We start from the raw sequence: 23513 nt of genomic DNA on the forward strand, positions 1-23513 counted from the left end.
CCCATACAATACTGCCATCCAATGCTGAATAATAATCCCACACAATACTGCCATCCAATGCCGAATAATAATCCCACACAATACTGCCATCCAATGGTGAATAATAATCCCACACAATACTGCCATCCAATGCCGAATAATAATCCCACATAATACTGCCATCCAATGCCGAATAATAATCCCATACAATACTGCCATCCAATGCTGAATAATAATCCCATACAATACTGCCATCCAAAGCCGAATTATAATCCCACACAATACTGCCATCCAAAGCCGAATAATAATCCCACATAATACTGCCATCCAATGGTGAATAATAATCCCACACAATACTGCCATCCAAGACCGAATAATAATCCCACACAATACTGCCATCCAAAGCCGAATTATAATCCCACACAATACTGCCATCCAATGCCGAATAATAATCCCACACAATACTGCCATCCTATGCTGAATAATAATCCCATACAATACTGCCATCTAAAGCTCCAATGCTGAATAATAATCCCACACAATACTGCCATCCTATGCTGAATAATAATCCCACACTATACTGCCATCCTATGCTGAATAATAATCCCACACTATACTGCCATCCTGTGCTGAATAATAATCACACACTATACTGCCATCCTATGCTGAATAATAATCCCACGTAATACTGCCATCCTATGCTGAATAATAATCCCACACTATACTGCCATCCTATGCTGAATAATAATCACACACTATACTGCCATCCTATGCTGAATAATAATCCCATACAATACTGCCATCTAAAGCTCCAATGCTGAATAGTAATCCCACACAATACTGCCATCCTATGCTGAATAATAATCCCACACTATTCTGCCATCCTATGTTGAATAATAATCCCACACTATCCTGTCATCCTATGCTGAATAATAATCCCACACTATACTGCCATCCTATGCTGAATAATAATCCCACACTATACTGCCATCCTATGCTGAATAATAATCCCACACTATACTGCCATCCTATGCTGAATAATAATCCCACACAATACTGCCATTCAAAGCCGAATTTACTAGAAAATGGAACAAAATGCTAAGTGCAGTGAAATTGCAAAAAAAGGGCAATTCCACAATAGTTTTTTGAGGTTTTTATTTACCATGGTCAATATATGGTAAAACTGATGGGGCAATATGATTCCAAAGGCCATTAAGACCACACAGATACCAAACATATATAGATTTGTTTTTTTGCTTTTCTTTTAAGTGGTGGAAACAAAAATGTAAACAGGGCCGTATTTGCCACTAGGCACTTGAGGGCACGTGCCTAGGGCGGCAGGATGCGGGGGGGGGCATACATTTGTGCAGGCTTTTGGGTGTCGTTGTAGCGACTGCGGCGTTGATAATTATTGTTCCTGCCTGAGTGGGAGTAGTTTATCGCGTTGCTGCAGTGTGCCCAATAGCCAGTACATAGCAGGCAGCCTTTCTGGTGACTAATTACCCTAGGTGCAGTACCTAATCTGACCTGAGAGTAAGGGGGCGCCAGAGAGCTGCAAGTTTTAAGTGGAACTTTAAGTGGGATATACATAAATCCCTGCAGTTCGTGGTATATTGAACAGCAGTGGGATACCTAGAATAAGCCCCTGCTGTAAACTAAGAGGTCATTAGCTTTGTGTGTGTTTTTTCATCACATTGTGGAGTGGAGGGATAACTAAGATAAGCCCCCCTGCACATGTGATAGCCGTCTGTTGGCCTAAAGTCACCCCGATCTGTGACGTGGGGGTGACGGTCATGGTGTGAATCGTGACAGGGGGGGGGGGAATATGAGCCATGCATACAGAAGGGGGGGGGATATGAGCCGTGCATACAAGATGGGAGGGGGGCATTACTAAGTATTGAGCATCATGTGGGGTCATTATACAGTATGGAGCATCATGTGTAGCCATTATACAGTATGGAGCATCATGTGTGGCCATTATACAGTATGGAGCATCATGTGTGGCCATTATACAGTATTGAGCATCATGTGTGGCAATTATACAGTATGGAGCATCATGTGTGGCCAATGGCCATTATACAGTATGGAGCATCATGTGTGGCCATTATACAGTATTGAGGATCATGTGCGGCCATTATACAGTATGGAGCATCATGTGTGGCCATTATACAGTATTGAGCATCATGTGGGGTCATTATACACTATGGAGCATCATGTGGGGTCATTATACACTATGGAGCATCATGTGTGGCCATTATACAGTATGGAGCATCATGTGCGGCCATTATACAGAATGGAGCATCATATGGGGTCATTATACAGTATTGAGCATCATGTGCGGCCATTATACAGTAAGGAGCATCATGTGGGGTCATTATACACTATGGAGCATCATGTGTGGCCATTATACAGTATGGAGCATCATGTGTGGCCATTATACAGTATGGAGCATCATGTGGGGTCATTATACACTATGGAGCATCATGTGTTGTCATTATACAGTATGGAGCATCATGTGTGGCCATTATACAGTATGGAGCATCATGTGGGGTCATTATACAGTATGGAGAATCATGTGTGGCCATTATAAAGTATGGAGCATCATGTGCGGCCATTATACAGTATGGAGCATCATGTGCGGTCATTATACAGTATGGAGCATCATGTGTGGCCATTATACAGTATGGAGCACCATGTGTGGCCATTATACAGTATGGAGCATCATGTGTGGCCATTATACAGTATGGAGCATCATGTGCGGTCATTATACAGTATGGAGCATCATGTGCGGCCATTATACAGTATGGAGCATCATGTGCGGCCATTATACAGTATGGAGCATCATGTGTGGCCATTATACAGTATGGAGCATCATGTGCGGTCATTATACAGTATGGAGCATCATGTGTGGCCATTATACAGTATGGAGCATCATGTGTGGCCATTATACAGTATGGAGCATCATGTGTGGCCATTATACAGTATGGAGCATCATGTGTGGCCATTATACAGTATTGAGCATCATGTGGGGTCATTATACACTATGGAGCATCATGTGTGGCCATTATACAGTATGGAGCATCATGTGGGGCCATTATACAGTATGGAGCATCATGTGTGGCCATTATACAGTATGGAGCATCATGTGGGGCCATTATACAGTATGGAGCATCATGTGCGGTCATTATACAGTATGGAGCATCATGTGTGGCCATTATACAGTATGGAGCATCATGTGCGGCCATTATACAGTATGGAGCATCATGTGTGGCCATTATACAGTAAGAAGCATCATATGTGGCCATTATACAGTATGGAGCATCATGTGTGGCCATTATACAGTATGGAGCATCATGTGTGGCTATTATACAGTATGGAGCATCATGTGTGGCCATTATACAGTATTGAGCATCATGTGGGGTCATTATACAGTATGGAGCATCATGTGTGGCCATTATACAGTATGGAGCATCATGTGTGGCTATTATGCAGTATGGAGCACCATGTGTGGCCATTATACAATATTGAGCATCATGTGTGGCCACTGGCCATTATACAGTATTGAGCATCATGTGTGGCCATTATACAGTATGGAGCATCATGTGTGGCCATTATACAGTATTGAGCATCATGTGTGGCCAATGGCCATTATACAGTATGGAGCATCATGTGTAGCCATTATACAGTATGGAGCATCATGTGCGGCCATTATACAGTATGGAGCATCATGTGCGGTCATTATACAGTATGGAGCATCATGTGTGGCCATTATACAGTATGGAGCATCATGTGTGGCCATTATACAGTATGGAGCATCATGTGTGGCCATTATACAGTATGGAGCATCATGTGCGGTCATTATACAGTATGGAGCATCATGTGCGGCCATTATACAGTATGGAGCATCATGTGTGGCCATTATACAGTATGGAGCATCATGTGCGGTCATTATACAGTATGGAGCATCATGTGCGGCCATTATACAGTATGGAGCATCATGTGCGGCCATTATACAGTATGGAGCATCATGTGTGGCCATTATACAGTATGGAGCATCATGTGCGGCTATTATACAGTATTGAGCATCATGTGCGGTCATTATACAGTATGGAGCATCATGTGGGGTCATTATACAGTATGGAGCATCATGTGGGGTCATTATAAGATTTGCCTTGTTTGGTCGATCTTATTTTTGAAGTGCGTGGCAAAGTCCTCGGCCACGATTAGGATACTCGGAGGGGGCAGTGGTGGGCGGAGGAGGGAGTTAAAATTGTTGAACAACTGTTTGGGGTTGTGGGATAGGGAAGATACGAGGGTTGTGAAGTAGGCCTGTTTAGCTAAGGTGAGAGCAGATTTGAATGCGAGTGTTGCAATGTAACTCAGAATCAGAAATGTAATGTATGTTCTTCAGAGCTGCACTTACTATTCTGCTGGTGCAGTCACTGTGTACATACATTACTGATCCTGAGTTACATCCTGTATTATACTCCAGAGCTGCACTCACTATTCTGCTGGTGCAGTCACTGTGTACATACATTACATTACTGATCCTGAGTTACATCCTGTATTATACTCCAGAGCTGCACTCACTATTCTGCTGGTGCAGTCACTGTGTACATACATTACATTACTGATCCTGAGTTACATCCTGTATTATACTCCAGAGCTGCACTCACTATTCTGCTGGTGCAGACAGTCACTGTGTACATACATTACATTACTGATCCTGAGTTACCTCCTGTATTATACCCCAGAGCTGCACTCACTATTCTGCTGGTGCAGTCACTGTGTAACATAGTAACATAGTAACATAGTTAGTAAGGCCGAAAAAAGACATTTGTCCATCCAGTTCAGCCTATATTCCATATATTACATTACTGATCCTGAGTTACATCCTGTATTATACACCAGAGCTGCACTCACTATTCTGCTGGTGCAGTCACTGTGTACATACATTACTGATCCTGAGTTACATCCTGTATTATACTCCAGAGCTGCACTCACTATTCTGCTGGTGCAGTCACTGTGTACATACATTACATTACTGATCCTGAATTACCTCCTGTATTATACCCCAGAGCTGCACTCACTATTCTGCTGGTGCAGTCACTGTGTACATACATTACATTACTGATCCTGAGTTACATCCTGTATTATACTCCAGAGCTGCACTCACTATTCTGCTGGTGCAGTCACTGTGTACATACATTACATTACTGATCCTGAGTTACATCCTGTATTATACTCCAGAGCTGCACTCACTATTCTGCTGGAGCAATCACTGTGTACATACATTACATTACTGATCCTGAGTTACATCCTGTATTATACTCCAGAGCTGCACTCACTATTCTGCTGGTGCAGTCACTGTGTACATACATTACATTATTGATCCTGAGTTACATCCTGTATTATACCCCAGAGCTGCACTCACTATTCTGCTGGTGCAGTCACTGTGTACATACATTACCTTTGTGATCCTGAGTTACACCCAGTATTATACTCCAGAGCTGCACTCACTATTCTGCTGGTGCAGTCACTGTGTACATACATTATATTACTGATCCTGAGTTACCTCCTGTATTATACCCCAGAGCTGCACTCACTATTCTGCTGGTGCAGTCACTGTGTACATACATTACATTACTGATGCTGAGTTACATCCTGTATTATACTCCAGAGCTGCACTCACTATTCTGCTGGTGCAGTCACTGTGTACATACATTACATTACTGATCCTGAGTTACCTCCTGTATTATACCCCAGAGCTGCACTCACTATTCTGCTGGTGCAGTCACTGTGTACATACATTACTGATCCTGAGTTACATCCTGTATTATAATCCAGAGCTGCACTCACTATTCTGCTGGTGCAGTCACTGTGTACATACATTACATTACTGATCCGGAGTTACATCCTGTATTATACCCCAGAGCTGCACTCACTATTCTGCTGGTGCAGTCACTGTGTACATACATTACATTACTGATCCTGAGTTACATCCTGTATTATACTCCAGAGCTGCACTCACTATTCTGCTGGAGCAATCACTGTGTACATACATTACATTACTGATCCTGAGTTACATCCTGTATTATACTCCAGAGCTGCACTCACTATTCTGCTGGTGCAGTCACTGTGTACATACATTACATTATTGATCCTGAGTTACATCCTGTATTATACCCCAGAGCTGCACTCACTATTCTGCTGGTGCAGTCACTGTGTACATACATTACATTACTGATCCTGAGTTACATCCTGTATTATACTCCAGAGCTGCACTCACTATTCTGCTGGTGCAGTCACTGTGTACATACATTACATTACTGATCCTGAGTTACATCCTGTATTATACTCCAGAGCTGCACTCACTATTCTGCTGGAGCAATCACTGTGTACATACATTACATTACTGATCCTGAGTTACATCCTGTATTATACTCCAGAGCTGCACTCACTATTCTGCTGGTGCAGTCACTGTGTACATACATTACATTACTGATCCTGAGTTACATCCTGTATTATACTCCAGAGCTGCACTCACTATTCTGCTGGAGCAATCACTGTGTACATACATTACATTACTGATCCTGAGTTACATCCTGTATTATACTCCAGAGCTGCACTCACTATTCTGCTGGTGCAGTCACTGTGTACATACATTACATTACTGATCCTGAGTTACATCCTGTATTATACTCCAGAGCTGCACTCACTATTCTGCTGGTGCAGTCACTGTGTACATACGTTACATTACTGATCCTGAGTTACACCCAGTATTATACTCCAGAGCTGCACTCACTATTCTGCTTGTGCAGTCACTGTGTACATACATTACATTACTGATCCTGAGTTACATCCTGTATTATACTCCAGAGCTGCACTCACTATTCTGCTGGTGCAGTCACTGTGTACATACATTACATTACTGATCCTGAGTTACACCCTGTATTATACTCCAGAGCTGCACTCACTATTCTGCTGGTGCAGTCACTGTGTACATACATGACATTACCTTTCTCACTGACTTCGATCACATGGGATATTAGATTTCTCTGCTTTCCTACCACTGACCACCAGGGATGTTTAGATGGGAGTTAACCCTTGTGGTGTCAGCTCCGCAGGTTAGACGTAGACTGTGATCCGATTTGCTCTTTGGATCTTACGCCATTTTCACAATATATGAAATTCTGAAGCTGAGACTTCTGTAACTAATTACACAGATTCTCTTCGTCCTTTCTCCGACCACAGGATGGAAATGAAAATCAGGCAATTCTGGAGCTAATGTGAAATTGAGCGGAGCGCTCCCTCACCAAATTTGGATATTTCAGATTTTAGGATTTTGCTGTGAGGAATATGGATGGCGATGTTTCCCTTGTAAAATTGTTTGTACTTGATTATTATCACACAATCGCATGGGTGACAACAGAGAGTAATAGAGTGGAATAAGCAGTAGCTGCTGATGCCGTTTACCTTGTAGTAAGAAAAAGCTAAATAATCCAATGCGTGTTCTAGCGAGCTCTGGTCCTCAGTGAACCAGCTGCCATAGGAATCGCGAAATTTACTGACTGCTTCCTCCAACCATGGGATAGAGTGGTAGAAATCTTCCATATCATAGGCCACCTGTGGGGTAGAAGGGGCAAAAGGGGCTAAATAATGTGATATACAGTGATATTTGTTACATGTGGTATCAGGGAGGAGGGGTGTTGCATTACAGGACAAAGTCAGCAGAGTCATCTCATTATCATTAGAGGATAGGGTCAGGAGAGTCATCTCATTATCATTAGAGGATAGGGTCAGCAGAGTCATCTCATTACCATTAGAGGATAGAGTCAGGAGAGTCATCTTCTCATTATCAGTAGAGGATAGAAACAGCAGAGTCATCTCATTATCATTAGAGGATAGGGTCAGGAGAGTCATCTCATCATTAGAGGATAGAGTCAGGAGAGTCATCTTCTCATTTTCAGTAGAGGATAGAAACAGCAGAGTCATCTCATTATCATTAGAGGATAGGGTCAGCAGAGTCATCTCATTACCATTAGAGGATAGGGTCAGCAGAGTCATCTCATTACCATTAGATGATAGACTCAGCAGAGTCATCTCATTATTATTAGAGAATAGAGTCAGCAGAGTCATCTCATTATCAGTAGAGGGCAGAGTCAGCAGAGTCATCTCATTATCATTACAGGATATGGTCAGAAGAGTCATCTCTATCATTAGAGGATAGAGTCAGCAGAGTCATCTCATTATTAGTGGATAGAGTCAGCAGAGTCATCTCATTATCATTAGAGGGTTGGGTCAGAAGAGTCATCTCATTATCATTAGAAAATAGAGTCAGCAGAGTCATCTCATTATCATTAGAGGATAGAGTCAGCAGAGATATCTCATTACCATTAGAGGATAGAGTCAGAAGAGTCATCTCATTATCATTAGAGGATAGAGTCAGCAGAGTCATCTCATTATCATTAGTGGATAGGGTCAGGAGAGTTATCTCATTATCATTAGAGGATAGAGTCAGCAGAGTCATCTCATTATCATTAGAGGATAGGGTCAGGAGAGTCATCTCATTATCATTAGAGGGTTGGGTCAGAAGAGTCATCTCATTATCACTAGAGAATAGAGTCAGCAGAGTCATATCATTATCATTAGAGGATAGAGTCAGCAGAGTCATCTCATTATCATTAGAGGATAGAGTCAGCAGAGTCATCTCATTATCATTAGACTGTGGGATCAGCAGAGTCATCTCATTATCATTAGAGGATAGAGTCAGCAGAGTCATCTCATTATCATTAGAGGATACAGTCAGCAGAGTCATCTCATTATAGAGTATAGAGTCAGCAGAGTCATCTCATTATCATTAGAGGATAGAGTTAGCAGAGTCATCTCATTATCATTAGAGGATAGAGTCAGCAGAGTCATCTCATTATCATTAGAGGATAGAGTCAGCAGAGTCATCTCATTATCATTAGAGGATAGAGTCAGCAGAGTCATCTCATTATCATTAGAGGATAGAGTCAGCAGAGTCACCTCATTATCATTAGAGTATAGAGTCAGCAGAGTCATCTCATTATCATTAGAGGATAGGGTCAGCAGAGTCATCTCATTACCATTAGAGGATAGGGTCAGCAGAGTCATCTCATTACCATTAGAGGATAGACTCAGCAGAGTCATCTCATTATTATTAGAGAATAGAGTCAGCAGAGTCATCTCATTATCAGTAGAGGGCAGAGTCAGCAGAGTCATCTCATTATCATTACAGGATATGGTCAGAAGAGTCATCTCTATCATTAGAGGATAGAGTCAGCAGAGTCATCTCATTATCATTAGAGGGTTGGGTCAGAAGAGTCATCTCATTATCATTAGAAAATAGATTCAGCAGAGTCATCTCATTATCATTAGAGGATAGAGTCAGCAGAGATATCTCATTACCATTAGAGGATAGAGTCAGAAGAGTCATCTCATTATCATTAGAGGATAGATCAGCAGAGTCATCTCATTATCATTAGTGGATAGGGTCAGGAGATTCATCTCATTATTATTAGAGAATAGAGTCAGCAGAGTCATCTCATTATCAGTAGAGGGCAGAGTCAGCAGAGTCATCTCATTATCATTACAGGATATGGTCAGAAGAGTCATCTCTATCATTAGAGGATAGAGTCAGCAGAGTCATCTCATTATCATTAGAGGGTTGGGTCAGAAGAGTCATCTCATTATCATTAGAAAATAGATTCAGCAGAGTCATCTCATTATCATTAGAGGATAGAGTCAGCAGAGATATCTCATTACCATTAGAGGATAGAGTCAGAAGAGTCATCTCATTATCATTAGAGAATAGAGTCAGAAGAGTCATCTCATTATCATTAGAGGATAGGGTCAGCAGAGTTATCTCATTATCATTAGAGAATAGAGTCAGCAGAGTTATCTCATTATCATTAGAGGATAGAGTCAGAAGAGTCATCTCATTATCAATCGAGAATAGAGTCAGCAGAGTCATCTCATTATCATTAGAGGGTTGGGTCAGTAGAGTCATCTCATTATCATTAGAGGATATGGTCTGCAGAGTCATCTCATTACCATTAGAGGATAGAGTCAGAAGAGTCAGACTCATCTCATTATCATTAGAGGATAGAGTCAGCAGAGTCATCTCATTATCATTAGAGGATAGAGTCAGCAGAGTCATCTCATTATCATTAGAGGATAGGGTCAGCAGGGTCATCTCATTATCATTAGAGGATATAGTCAGCAGGGTCATCTCATTATCATTAGAGGATAGGGTCAGGAGAGTCATCTCATTATCATTAGAGGATAGAGTCAGCAGAGTCATCTCATTATCATTAGAGGATAGAGTCAGGAGAGTCATCTCATTATCATTAGAGGATAGAGTCAGCAGAGTCATCTCATTATCATTAGAGGATTGGGTCAGGAGAGTCATCTCATTACCATTAGAGGATAGTCAGCAGATTCATCTCATTATGATCAGAGGATAGAGTCAGAAGAGTCATCTCATTATTATTAGAGGATAGAGTCAGTAGAGTCATCTCATTATCAGTAGAGGGCAGAGTCATCTCATTATCATTAGAGGATAGGGTCAGGAGAGTCATCTCATTATCATTAGAGGGTGGGATCAGCAGAGTCATCTCATTATCATTAGAGGACAGAGTCAGCAGAGTCATCTCATTATCATTAGAGGATAGGGTCAGCAGAGTCATCTCATTATCATTAGAGGATAGAGTCAGCAGAGTCATCTCATTATCATTAGAGGATAGAGTCAGCAGAGTCATCTCATTATCATTAGAGGATAGAGTCAGCAGAGTCATCTCATTATCATTAGAGGATAGAGTCAGCAGAGTCATCTCATTATCATTAGAGGATAGGGTCAGGAGAGTCATCTCATTATCATTAGAGGGTGGTATTTGAAGATAATCCCACCCTTTAGCATAAGAAACTTGTGTATTCAATTGTTTCACCTCAGTTCAGAACATTTCTCCTTTTTCGGGTGGAGATTGGCACCTTGGTGTGCTGACACATGTTCTGGATTAGTCTAGGGTTTGCCTTGGATCGGTTCCAGACGTTCAGACTTCGGACCGTGCGGTCACATTTCTATCTCGTTTGCTTATGATTCAGTTACGTATATTAAGAATCATCCAGATGAATAAGAATCTGCATTTTTGGCCCATGATGCATTGTGCTGAGGCATGAAGTATCTGTGAGGGAAGGACGGTGACGGCCTCATGGAGCAGATTACTGCACATTCACACTGCTCCAGTCATAAACCTCTGAATTACCCTAGACCACCAGGGATGTATTAACCCCACCGCTACTCTAGATCACCAGGATAGCATTAACCCCTCCAATACCGTAGACCAACAGTAACTCCTCCACTTAACTAGTGTAGCATTCAGTCAACCTCTACCCTAGACCACAAGCGTAATATTAACCCATCATCTGTCCTAGACCAAGAGGAAGCATTAACCCATCCAATACCCTAGGGAAGCATTAGCCCCTCTACTAGCATAGACCACCGAGAAAGTATTAACCCACCAATCCATAACGTAGACCAGTATGGCATCATTGACGCCTTCACTACTCTGGACCACTCGTAAAACATTAACCCATCCATTACTCTAGACCACTAAGGAAGCATTAACCCCTCAACTACCATAGACCTCCAGGTAAGCATTAAGCCATTCATAATCCTAGACCACCGAGAAAGCATTAACCCTTCCAGTACCCTAGACCACCAGGGAAGCATTAACACCTGCATTACCTAAGACCAGCAAGGAACCATTAACCCAATCGCTACCCTGGACCACCAGGGAAGTATTAACTCATCCACTACCCTAGAACATAAAGAAACCATTAACCCAACTGCTACCCTAAACCACCAGGGAAGCATTAACCTACAATAACCAAGACCAGCAAGGTACCATGAAACTATTTGCTACCCTAGACCACCCGGGAAATACGCATTAAGCCCACCATCAGGGAAGCGGGTATTCAATACCCTGTTATGATCCGGTGACCTTGGAGATGCATGAGAACTTTCACTGGAGAAAGTGGCCACTATACTGACCGCAATCCTGAACTTAACACCGCAACTAGAAGTAGCCGTGGAGTGTACCTAACACACCTAGACACCTCGTCACAGCCGGAGGACTAAATACCCCTAAAGATGGAAATCGGAATACTATCTTGCCTCAGAGAAAATCCCCAAAGGATAGACAGCCCCCCACAAATATTGGCGGTGAGTCGGAGAGGAAAGAACATACACAGGCAGAAAAACAGGATTTAGCACAGGAGGCCACTCTAGCTAGATAGGACAGGATAGAACTGAGTTCTGTGCGGTCATTATTAAAACCCTTCAAAAAATCCACAGCAGAATATACAAAAAACTTCCTACATCTAACTAAAGATGTAGGAGCGTATATCTGCAACTCCAGTGAATCCTACAAACAGAGCAGGAATAAAACTGAAACAAGCACACAGCAGTGCGCCACAGAAACAAAAACAAAACACTTATCTTTGCTTAATTTGGCAGCAAGCAGGAGAAGCCAGAAAGAGATCCAATACTTCACAAGGAACATTGACAACTGGCAAGGGCTAAAGGATCCTGCACACCTAAATATCCCAGTCAGAATTGTAATTATCCGATACACCTGGCCAGGACTGCGAGTCAGAGACAACTGCATTCCCACCAACAACCACTGGAGGGAACCCAAGAGCAGAATTCACAACAATACCCTAGAATACGAAGAAAACAGGCTTGTCCTCTCCTATTACCCAAGATCACCATAAAGGAACAGCCCCTCCACTGTCCGAGACCACCAGGGAAGAAAGCCTAATCCTCCTTTATTACACCAGGCTTGTGTACTTCCCCAGTCTTATCTCATAGTGCAGGCTGTGGCACCTGTTGTGAATTCTGTGGCAGAGCTCCCTCCTGTGGTCACAAGTGGTACTTCGGCTGATTCTCTCTGGGAGCTTCCGTTTGTGGAGGAAACTGGTACTGCTGCTTCTGAGTTTCCTCCCTCAGGTGATCTGGTGAGGTCGTTAGGTGCTTCTCTACTTAACCCCACCTAATGCTTTGATCCATGCTTCCTGTCAATGTTCCAGTGTTGGACTTGTTTTTTCTCTGGATCATTCCTGTGGCCTGCTGCTCTGCATAGCTAAGTGCTTCTTTGCTATTTGTTTGCTATTTTTTCTGTCCAGCTTGTCTATTTGTTTTGCTGGAAGCTCTGGGACGCAAAGGGTGTACCTCCGTGCTGTTAGTTCGGTACGGAGGGTCTTTTTGCCCCCTTTGCGTGGTTTTCTTTAGGGTTTTGTGTAGACCGCAAAGTTATCTTTCCTATCCTCGTTCTGTCTAGAATATCGGGCCTCACTTTGCTGAATCTTTTTCATCCCTACGTTTGTCTTTTCATCTTACTCACAGTCATTATATGTGGGGGGCTGCCTTTTCCTTTGGGGTATTTCTCTGAGGCAAGGTAGGCTTATTTTTCTATCTTCAGGCTAGTTAGTTTCTCAGGCTGTGCCGAGTTGCATAGGGAACGTTAGGCGCAATCCACGGCTGCCTCTAGTTGTGTTTGGAGAGGATCAGGGATTGCGGTCTGCAGAGTTCCCACGTCTCAGAGCTCGTTCTATTATTTTGGGTTATTGTCAGATCACTGTATGTGCTCTGACCTCCATGTCCATTGTGATACTGAATTGCCTTTCATAACAGGCACCCAGCCTGCGCTATATGGGGGTATTATTTGGGCACTATGTGTGGGCGCTACGTTGCCCTGTTAGTTTGCACTGTGTAGTGGAGGCAATAATTGGTCAGTACACCGGCCTCCTCAGCCTCTATCCCCCATACATAAAATGGCCTTGCATCCATCTACCTTGCCAATGTGGAAGCAGTCATCGGCTGACATGCTGTAGACCTGGGCCGGCTTGTGCAGGATGCTGAGGTGTGAACTGGGTCCGCTCTGGAATACTCCTTGTGCCAAACCCTTCACATTCAAGGAGTAGACGTCTTGTAACCTCATGAGAGCTTTGGCTGCTCCTTCAACATCCTCCACCTCTGGAAGCTTCTTCTCCACCTTCTCGTAGCCGTCCTTCAGCACTGTAAGGGGGCAATGAAGTTTGGTGACCGTCACATTGGTGGCCTTATAACAGCAATTCCTGACTTTACCAACGGGGACAGAGGCAAAGAAAAGCTGGCACCGGCCAGATCTGTAGGATGATCATCCTTGTCATACTGACTGTTTCCACCCCCCACAAGAAGCATTGTGCTCACACTGTGATGGCAAGCACACACAGCAATTATAGGTACAAGATTTATTAGGTTTTCTGTGCCATAAAATGCAGCTTTAAATTAAAGGGATGTTATTATAGAAAGTGCAAATCAAACTTTTACCAGTCCCCACAATACCGCCATACAATGCCAAAATAATACCATCATATTATACAATTATTACAGTTTTGTAGGACACTAATAATAGGGCCGTAAATATTTCACACAATATTTCCCATTTATTGCTCAAATAACACCGCCATACAACACCAAAATAATATATAGAGTATTTTAAGAATACTACCGTATAGCTCCCCTATTGCGCTGCTATACACATGTTACAGAATACCACCGTTACGTGTCTAAAATAATAATAATAATAATAAATAATACAACCGTAAAGTATCACAAAAATACCACCTCTTAATGCCCTGGACCATAAGCAAAAAAAGCCAACTGCTCATAATTATGCACCATAAGTCCACACACTATGGTCATTCAGTGACCAAACAATACTGCCATACAGTGCCAGAATAATAATACCACCATACAATATCTAGATAATACTACCATGCATTTTTCATGCCCAGATGACACCACCATACAATGACTAAATAATACCACTATAATACTACCACTATACAATCCCTAAACAATACTCCAAATAGTGCTGCCATATAATGCCCACATAACGCTGTCATGGATTTCCCTCACAATACCACCATTGATTGACCAAATAAGACTGCCATACCTTCCTCAAATAATACCGCCATACAGTATCCACATAAAAATAGGAAGAATAATTTTCTATCATTCCCACATGATACTATTGTGTAATTTCCATAACAAAATACTAACAATTAATGCTCAAATCAAACCCTTTTTTGGGGGTTTCAATAATACTGCCATACAGTGCCGAAATGCTGAAGGTTAATATTGAAGCAATGAACGGTTTGTCACCTCTGATGTTCTCATCCGTCTCTAGGCTATGGACCACATTCATCCACTCAGACTGCAGCCTCTTCAGCAGGGTGAATGCAAATATCGGGTCCGACACCGGGGTCCCGGCCGTATGATGGAGGGTCTTCACTTTATTGTAGAACCTGAAAGATAACATATGGATTGTATATAGGACACTGTGGTGTCATCTGAGTGATCAGCTTCAATCTCCAGCTCAAAGCCACACTCATGGTCGCCGGCTGTCCTGGATTCCTAATGGTTCCTGGGCTGGAAGGGGGTGAAGTGTATACAAACCCCTGGTGGGCCGGGAACATTCCCAGGAGCGATGGATTTGGGGAGAGACTTAAACATGCCCAGAAATGTTGGCAGCTATGTGATGCTGTGCAGATGGTGTAATTACCTAGATAATCAGAGCGTACAATCACATTAATGATCCAAAGTCCCTCTGATGAACACTCAAAGAGAAGAGGTCACTTGCTTATATCGAGTATTTTTCCCCCCTGGTATAAAAGCCGCTGTTCTCCTGAATCCGGCGATGTTTCTCTTTTGTTTCTACGCCTCTCCGTTCCTGAGATATGGCCTCTTCTTCCTTGTATATAAATCTAGCCTTCTTAGGCAAGTGGGTGTGATCATCAACTTTTCTTCTTGAGCACCACGCCCAGTTGGCTAAAAAAGACTAGATTTATTAACAGAAATGAGAAGGCTATATCTCAGGAACAGAAGGGCGCAGAATCAAAAGAAAAACATCTCCGGATTCAGGAGAAGAGCGGCATTTACACCAGGCAACAAAATGATGTGTTTATGGCAAGTGACATTAATGCGGGCTTAGACAACAGCTTCACCCCTTCCCGGGATTTTCTTTTTTAATTTTTTTTTCCATATTTAGACTTGTGTTTTTTGCAGGACGAGTTATAGTTTGGAATGACACCATTCATTTAATTCCTTCTTACAAAAAAAGAATCCTGAAAAAGGGGGAAAAAATTGTAAAAAAATGGGATGAAATAATAATAATATCAAAATCCCTCCATTTTGGGGGGTTTTATTTTTAAAACTTGAGAAAAAAATAAATGGTTCCCTGGGTCAGTCCGATTACGGCGCTACCAAACACGTAGACTTCATTTTTATATTTTGAAAAATTCAGAACTTTAAAAAAAAAATAAATAAATCGGTTTGTCCTTTTCTGTGACTCATAATTTTTTTTTCTGCAAACGATTTACTTATTTTATTTTTGGGGACTTAACAAAAAAAAAACCCATAAATTCTATAATTTTTTTTACATTTTTTCTTTACTTGTTATTTCTTTACGGCATTTACCATACAGGTTAAACAATTTACTTTCATAAGATCGATATTTTCTCAAATGTTTGAATTTATTTATTTAATTTTGGAAATGGAAAAATGGGGGGAGGGGGAATTTGAACTTTTTTTTTGCTTAATAATATTTTTATAATATTTTTGTCATATTTTTTTTAACTATTTTTAATGCACTTCTTAGTCCCCTAGGGTAATTTACCTGTGCATGTTTTTTTTTTTTTCACTGCGGCACCCACCCCTTTCGGAATGGGGGGGTATGGGTGGGCATGTGCTCCCCCTCAGATCTAGCTGTCAGTGGCATCTAAGTGGTTAAACTCCGCAGGTGCCGGCTCGTGCTCACCGCGGCACCGCTCACATAAGGCTCTTGGGGTCCTCGGTGATTAGTGGGGTCCCAGCAGTCGGACCCCCCCAGTGAACATACATTCACCTATCTTTGCCCTTTGGATGCAGTCGCAGGTAGATTGCAGACCACCCGAGTCTCCCATAGACATGTAGTGTAAAGCATGGAGGATATGGAGGATACCAGGAAGATGTCAGGTTACGGCAGTCTCCAGTAGACGATGCCGCTAAGCTGAAGCCACTAACTACAGTTGTATTCCAACAAATTGAAGCTGCAGTGTAAAGCATGGTGGCCATAGGTGAGAGTAGGATTTGAGACTACCATGTTCACCCTGGAGACAAGATGCCGACTTGTGAATGTCAGCGCAAAATATTTGCGCCTTCTCGCCAAAATCACAGTCGCGTGTCAATCTCCTCAGTGCACGGGACCCGAAATTGGGAAGAATTAACCCTTTTAACTGCCATCATGTCAATGGGATTGTGCGAGTCTGGCCTAAAGGGGTTGCTAGTCCCATGCACACCTTGTAAGCAGGTGTGAACGCTGCCAAGGGGCCTGCAATTCTCTGCCGTGAGTATATAGTGTACTCGCTTATTATGTATAGCGCCATCCCTCAGTATATAGTGTAGTCAGTTTTTATGTATAACACAGTCCCTTAGTATATAGTGTACTCACTTATTATACATAGCACAGTCCCTTAGTACATAACGTACTCACTAATTCTGTATAACACCATCCTTAGTTACATAGTTTCCTCTTTTATCATGTATAACACCATCCCTTATTACATACCATCCTCTCTAGTTATATATGGTGCTGTCCCTTATTATATAGCTTCCTCTGCTGTTATGTACAGTGCTGTCTCTTACGTAGTGTATTCTTGTTAATTTTGTTATTCACAGCGCCCTCTTTTATTACACAGTTTACTCTCTTTTTAGATATAAAAAGACTGCTGATGGAGGAGCCGGTGACCAGACGACCAGTTCATCATCTCCTCCATTAGTAAAAAAGCTTTCCCATGCTCCATCAGCCATCATTGCATTATACAGCTAACAAGACAGGACGGTATGTGATAAAAATCAGGTCTCTATATAATCCAATATGTAAGGGACGGTACTGTACATAACAAGAGAGAGCACTGTATAATAAGGGACGGCAATATACATAATAAATGAGACAGTGGGAGATATATACCTGTATGTGTATATATATAGAGTATATATATATTGTATATCTACTATATAATTGTCTAAGGGTCACTTCCGTCTGTCTGTCCTTCTGTCTGTCTGTCACGGTTATTCATTCGCTGATTGGTCTCGCCAGCTGCCTGTCATGGATGCCGCGACCAATCAGCGACGAGCACAGTCCAGAAGAAAATGGCCGCTCCTTACTCCCCGCAGTCAGTGCCTGTCGCCCACATACTCCCCTCCGGTCACCGCTAACACAGGGTTAATGCCGGTGGTAACGGACCGCGTTATGCCACGGGTAATGCACTCCGTTACCGCCGCTATTAACCCTGTGTGTCCCCAACTTTTTACTATTGACGCTGCCTATGCGGCATCAATAGTAAAAAATGTAATGTTAAAAATAATAAAAAAAAAAAAAACCTGCTATTCTCACCCTCCGTAGTTGCTCGCGCCGGCCGCCATCTTCCGTTGCAGGTTCCGGAGGCAAAGATGGTATGGGAGAAGGACCTGCCATGACATCACGGTCATGTGACCACGACGTCATCACAGGCCCTGCGCGCCTGTGCTAGAAAGACCTGCCATGACGTCACAGTCATGTGACCGCGACGTCATCACAGGCCCTGCGCGCCTGTGCTAGAAAGACCTGCCATGACGTTGACGTCACGGTCATGTGACCGCGACGTCATCACAGGTCCTGCGCTCATTCCAACCCTGGGACCGGAAGCTGCCGTGGACTACAACGGGCCCCCGCAAAGGTGAGTATATGTTTTTATTTTTTAAACTGTGACAAACCTGGCTGGGCAATATACTATGTGACTGGCCAATATACTACGTGGCTCTGTGCTGTATACTACTTCGCTGTGCAATATACTACGTGGCTCTGTGCTGTATACTACGTGACTGGGCAAGATACTACGTGACTGGGAAATATACTACGTCACTGGGCAATATACTACGTGGCTGCGCAATGTACTATGTCACTAGGCAATATACTACGTAACTGGGCAATATACTACATTGCTGGGCAATATACTACGTGGCTGGGCAATATACTAAGTAACTGGGCAATATACTACGTGGCTGGGCAATATACTACATGACTGTGTAATATACTACATGGCTGGGCAATATACTACGTGACTGGGCAATATACTACGTGGCTGGGCAATATACTATGTGGCTGGGCAATATACTATGTGACTGGGCAATATACTACGTGACTGGGCAATATACTACGTGGCTGGGCAATATACTACGTGGCTGCGCAATGTACTATGTCACTAGGCAATATACTACGTAACTGGGCAATATACTACGTGGCTGGGCAATATACTAAGTAACTGGGCAATATACTACGTGGCTGGGCAATATACTACGTGGCTGGGCAATATACTACATGACTGTGTAATATACTACATGGCTGGGCAATATACTACGTGACTGGGCAATATACTACGTGGCTGGGCAATATACTATGTGGCTGGGCAATATACTATGTGACTGGGCAATATACTACGTGACTGGGCAATATACTACGTGGCTGGGCAATATACTACGTGGCTGCGCAATGTACTATGTCACTAGGCAATATACTACGTAACTGGGCAATATACTACGTGGCTGGGCAATATACTAAGTAACTGGGCAATATACTAAGTGGCTGGGCAATATACTACGTGGCTGGGCAATATACTACATGACTGTGTAATATACTACATGGCTGGGCAATATACTACGTGGCTGGGCAATATACTACTTGACTGGGCAATATACTACGTGGCTGGGCAATATACTACGTGGCTGGGCAATATACTACGTGGCTGGGCAATATACTACGTGGCTGGGCAATATACTACGTGGCTGGGCAATATACTACGTGGCTGGGCAATATACTACGTGACTGGGCAATATACTACGTGACTGGCCAATATACTACGTGGCTGGGCAATATACTACGTGACTGGGCAATATACTACGTGACTGGGCAATATACTACGTGGCTGGGCAATATACTACGTGACTGGGCAATATACTACGTGGCTGGGCAATATACTACGTGACTGGGCAATATACTACGTGACTGGGCAATATACTACGTGGCTGGGCAATATACTACGTGACTGGGCAATATACTACGTGACTGGGCAATATACTACGTGGCTGGGCAATATACTACGTGACTGGGCAATATACTACATGGCTGGACAATATACTACGTGACTGGGCAATATACTACGTGACTGGGCAATATACTACGTGGCTGGGCAATATACTACGTGACTGGGCAATATACTACGTGGCTGGGCAATATACTACGTGACTGGGCAATATACTACGTGACTGGGCAATATACTACGTGACTGGGCAATATACTACGTGACTGGGCAATATACTACGTGGCTGGGCAATATACTACGTGGACATGCATATTCTAGAATACCCGATGCGTTAGAATCGGGCCACCATCTAGTATATATATATATATATATATATATATATATATACACTGCTCAGCAGACAGTATCTCACAGGATAGGATTATATACACGGCTCAGCAGACAGTATTACACAGGATAGGATTAGATACACAGCTCAGCAGACAGTATCTCACAGGATAGGATTAGATACACGGCTCAGCAGACAGTATCTCACAGGATAGGATTAGATACACAGCTCAGCAGACAGTATCTCACAGGATAGGATTAGATACACGGCTCAGCAGACAGTATCTCACAGGATAGGATTAGATACACGGCTCAGCAGACAGTATTACACAGGATAGGATTAGATACACGGCTCAGCAGACAGTATCTCACAGGATAGGATTAGATACACGGCTCAGCAGACAGTATTACACAGGATAGGATTAGATACACGGCTCAGCAGACAGTATTACACAGGATAGGATTAGATACACGGCTCAGCAGACAGTATCTCACAGGATAGGATTAGATACACGGCTCAGCAGACAGTATTTCACAGGATAGGATTAGATACACGGCTCAGCAGACAGTATCTCACAGGATAGGATTAGATACACAGCTCAGCAGACAGTATCACACAGGAGAGGATTAGATACACGGCTCAGCAGACAGTATCACACAGGAGAGGATTAGATACACAGCTCAGCAGTCAGTATCACACAGATGGGATTAGATACACGGCTCAGCAGACAGTATCACACAGGATAGGATTAGATACACGTCTCAGCAGACGGTATCACACAGGATAGGATTAGATACACGGCTCAGCAGACAGTATCTCACAGGATGGGATTAGATACACGGCTCAGCAGACAGTATTACACAGGATAGGATTAGATACACGGCTAAGCAGACAGTATTACACAGGATAGGATTAGATACACAGCTCAGCAGACAGTATCTCACAGGATAGGATTAGATACACGGCTCAGCAGACAGTATCACACCGGAGAGGATTAGATACACGGCTCAGCAGACAGTATCTCACAGGATAGGATTAGATACACGGCTCAGCAGACAGTATCACACAGGAGAGGCTTAGATACACGGCTCAGCAGACAGTATCACACAGGAAACGATTAGATACACAGCTCAGCAGACAGTATCACACAGGAGAGGATTAGATACACGGCTCAGCAGACAGTATCACACAGGAGAGGATTAGATACACAGCTCAGCAGACAGTATCACACAGGAGAGGATTAGATACACGGCTCAGCAGACAGTATCACACAGGATAGGATTAGATACACAGCTCAGCAGACAGTATCACACAGGAGAGGATTAGATACACAGCTCAGCAGACAGTATCACACAGGAGAGGATTAGATACACAGCTCAGCAGACAGTATCACACAGGAGAGGATTAGATACACAGCTCAGCAGTATCACACAGGAGAGGATTAGATACATGGCTCAGCAGTCAGTATCACACAGGATAGGATTAGATACACGGCTCAGCAGTCAGTATCACACAGGATAGGATTAGATACACGGCTCAGCAGACAGTATCACACAGGATAGGATTAGATACACAGCTCAGCAGACAGTATCACACAGGAGAGGATTAGATACACAGCTCAGCAGACAGTATCACACAGGAGAGGATTAGATACACAGCTCAGCAGTATCACACAGGAGAGGATTAGATACATGGCTCAGCAGTCAGTATCACACAGGATAGGATTAGATACACGGCTCAGCAGTCAGTATCACACAGGATAGGATTAGATACACGGCTCAGCAGTCAATATCACACAGGAGAGGATTAGATACACGGCTCAGCAGACAGTATCACACAGGATAGGATTAGATACACGGCTCAGCAGTCAATATCACACAGGATAGGATTAGATACACAGCTCAGCAGACAGTATCACACAGGATAGGATTAGATACACGGCTCAGCAGACAGTATCACACAGGATAGGATTAGATACACGGCTCAGCAGTCAGTATCACACAGGATAGGATTAGATACACGGCTCAGCAGTCAATATCACACAGGAGAGGATTAGATACACGGCTCAGCAGACAGTATCACACAGGATAGGATTAGATACACGGCTCAGCAGTCAATATCACACAGGATAGGATTAGATACACAGCTCAGCAGACAGTATCACACAGGAGAGGATTAGATACACGGCTCAGCAGACAGTATCACACAGGATAGGATTAGATACACGGCTCAGCAGTCAGTATCACACAGGATAGGATTAGATACACGGCTCAGCAGTCAATATCACACAGGAGAGGATTAGATACACGGCTCAGCAGACAGTATCACACAGGATAGGATTAGATACACGGCTCAGCAGTCAATATCACACAGGATAGGATTAGATACACGGCTCAGCAGACAGTATCACACAGGAGAGGATTAGATACACAGCTCAGCAGTATCACACAGGAGAGGATTAGATACATGGCTCAGCAGTCAGTATCACACAGGATAGGATTAGATACACGGCTCAGCAGTCAGTATCACACAGGATAGGATTAGATACACGGCTCAGCAGTCAATATCACACAGGATAGGATTAGATACACGGCTCAGCAGACAGTATCACACAGGATAGGATTAGATACACGGCTCAGCAGTCAATATCACACAGGATAGGATTAGATACACAGCTCAGCAGACAGTATCACACAGGATAGGATTAGATACACGGCTCAGCAGACAGTATCACACAGGAGAGGATTAGATACACGGCTCAGCAGACAGTATCACACAGGAGAGGATTAGATACACAGCTCAGCAGACAGTATCACACAGGAGAGGATTAGATACACAGCTCAGCAGTCAGTATAACACAGGTGATGACATTTTGGGTTCAGGCTTGTAGACACATTATGTGTTGGATTTCTCAGCGCTCTATTTTCAAAGCTTAAATCCCAGTCCAGATGTGGAGAAATGTCGACTCCTGATGATGGATTTAGTGTTGTGCAAACAGCAGATATTGTAAAGAATCTCA

At 43.1% G+C, this 23513-nt stretch overlaps 1 protein-coding gene across 1 annotated transcript in view; it reads right to left on the reverse strand.

Moving 5' to 3' along the window:
- Positions 1 to 23513, reverse strand: part of P4HA3 (prolyl 4-hydroxylase subunit alpha 3) — a 43392-nt gene that overhangs the window by 16566 nt on the left and 3313 nt on the right. Inside the window, exons 2-4 of the mRNA XM_069759447.1 lie at positions 15212 to 15354; positions 13857 to 14080; positions 7456 to 7605 (exon numbers count right to left, since the gene is read on the reverse strand). Coding sequence (XP_069615548.1) covers positions 7456 to 7605; positions 13857 to 14080; positions 15212 to 15354 — 517 coding nt within the window. The remainder of the gene's footprint in view (positions 1 to 7455; positions 7606 to 13856; positions 14081 to 15211; positions 15355 to 23513) is intronic.

Source organism: Ranitomeya imitator, chromosome 3 (assembly GCF_032444005.1).
Source record: "Ranitomeya imitator isolate aRanImi1 chromosome 3, aRanImi1.pri, whole genome shotgun sequence".
NCBI classification, from domain to species: domain Eukaryota; kingdom Metazoa; phylum Chordata; class Amphibia; order Anura; family Dendrobatidae; genus Ranitomeya; species Ranitomeya imitator.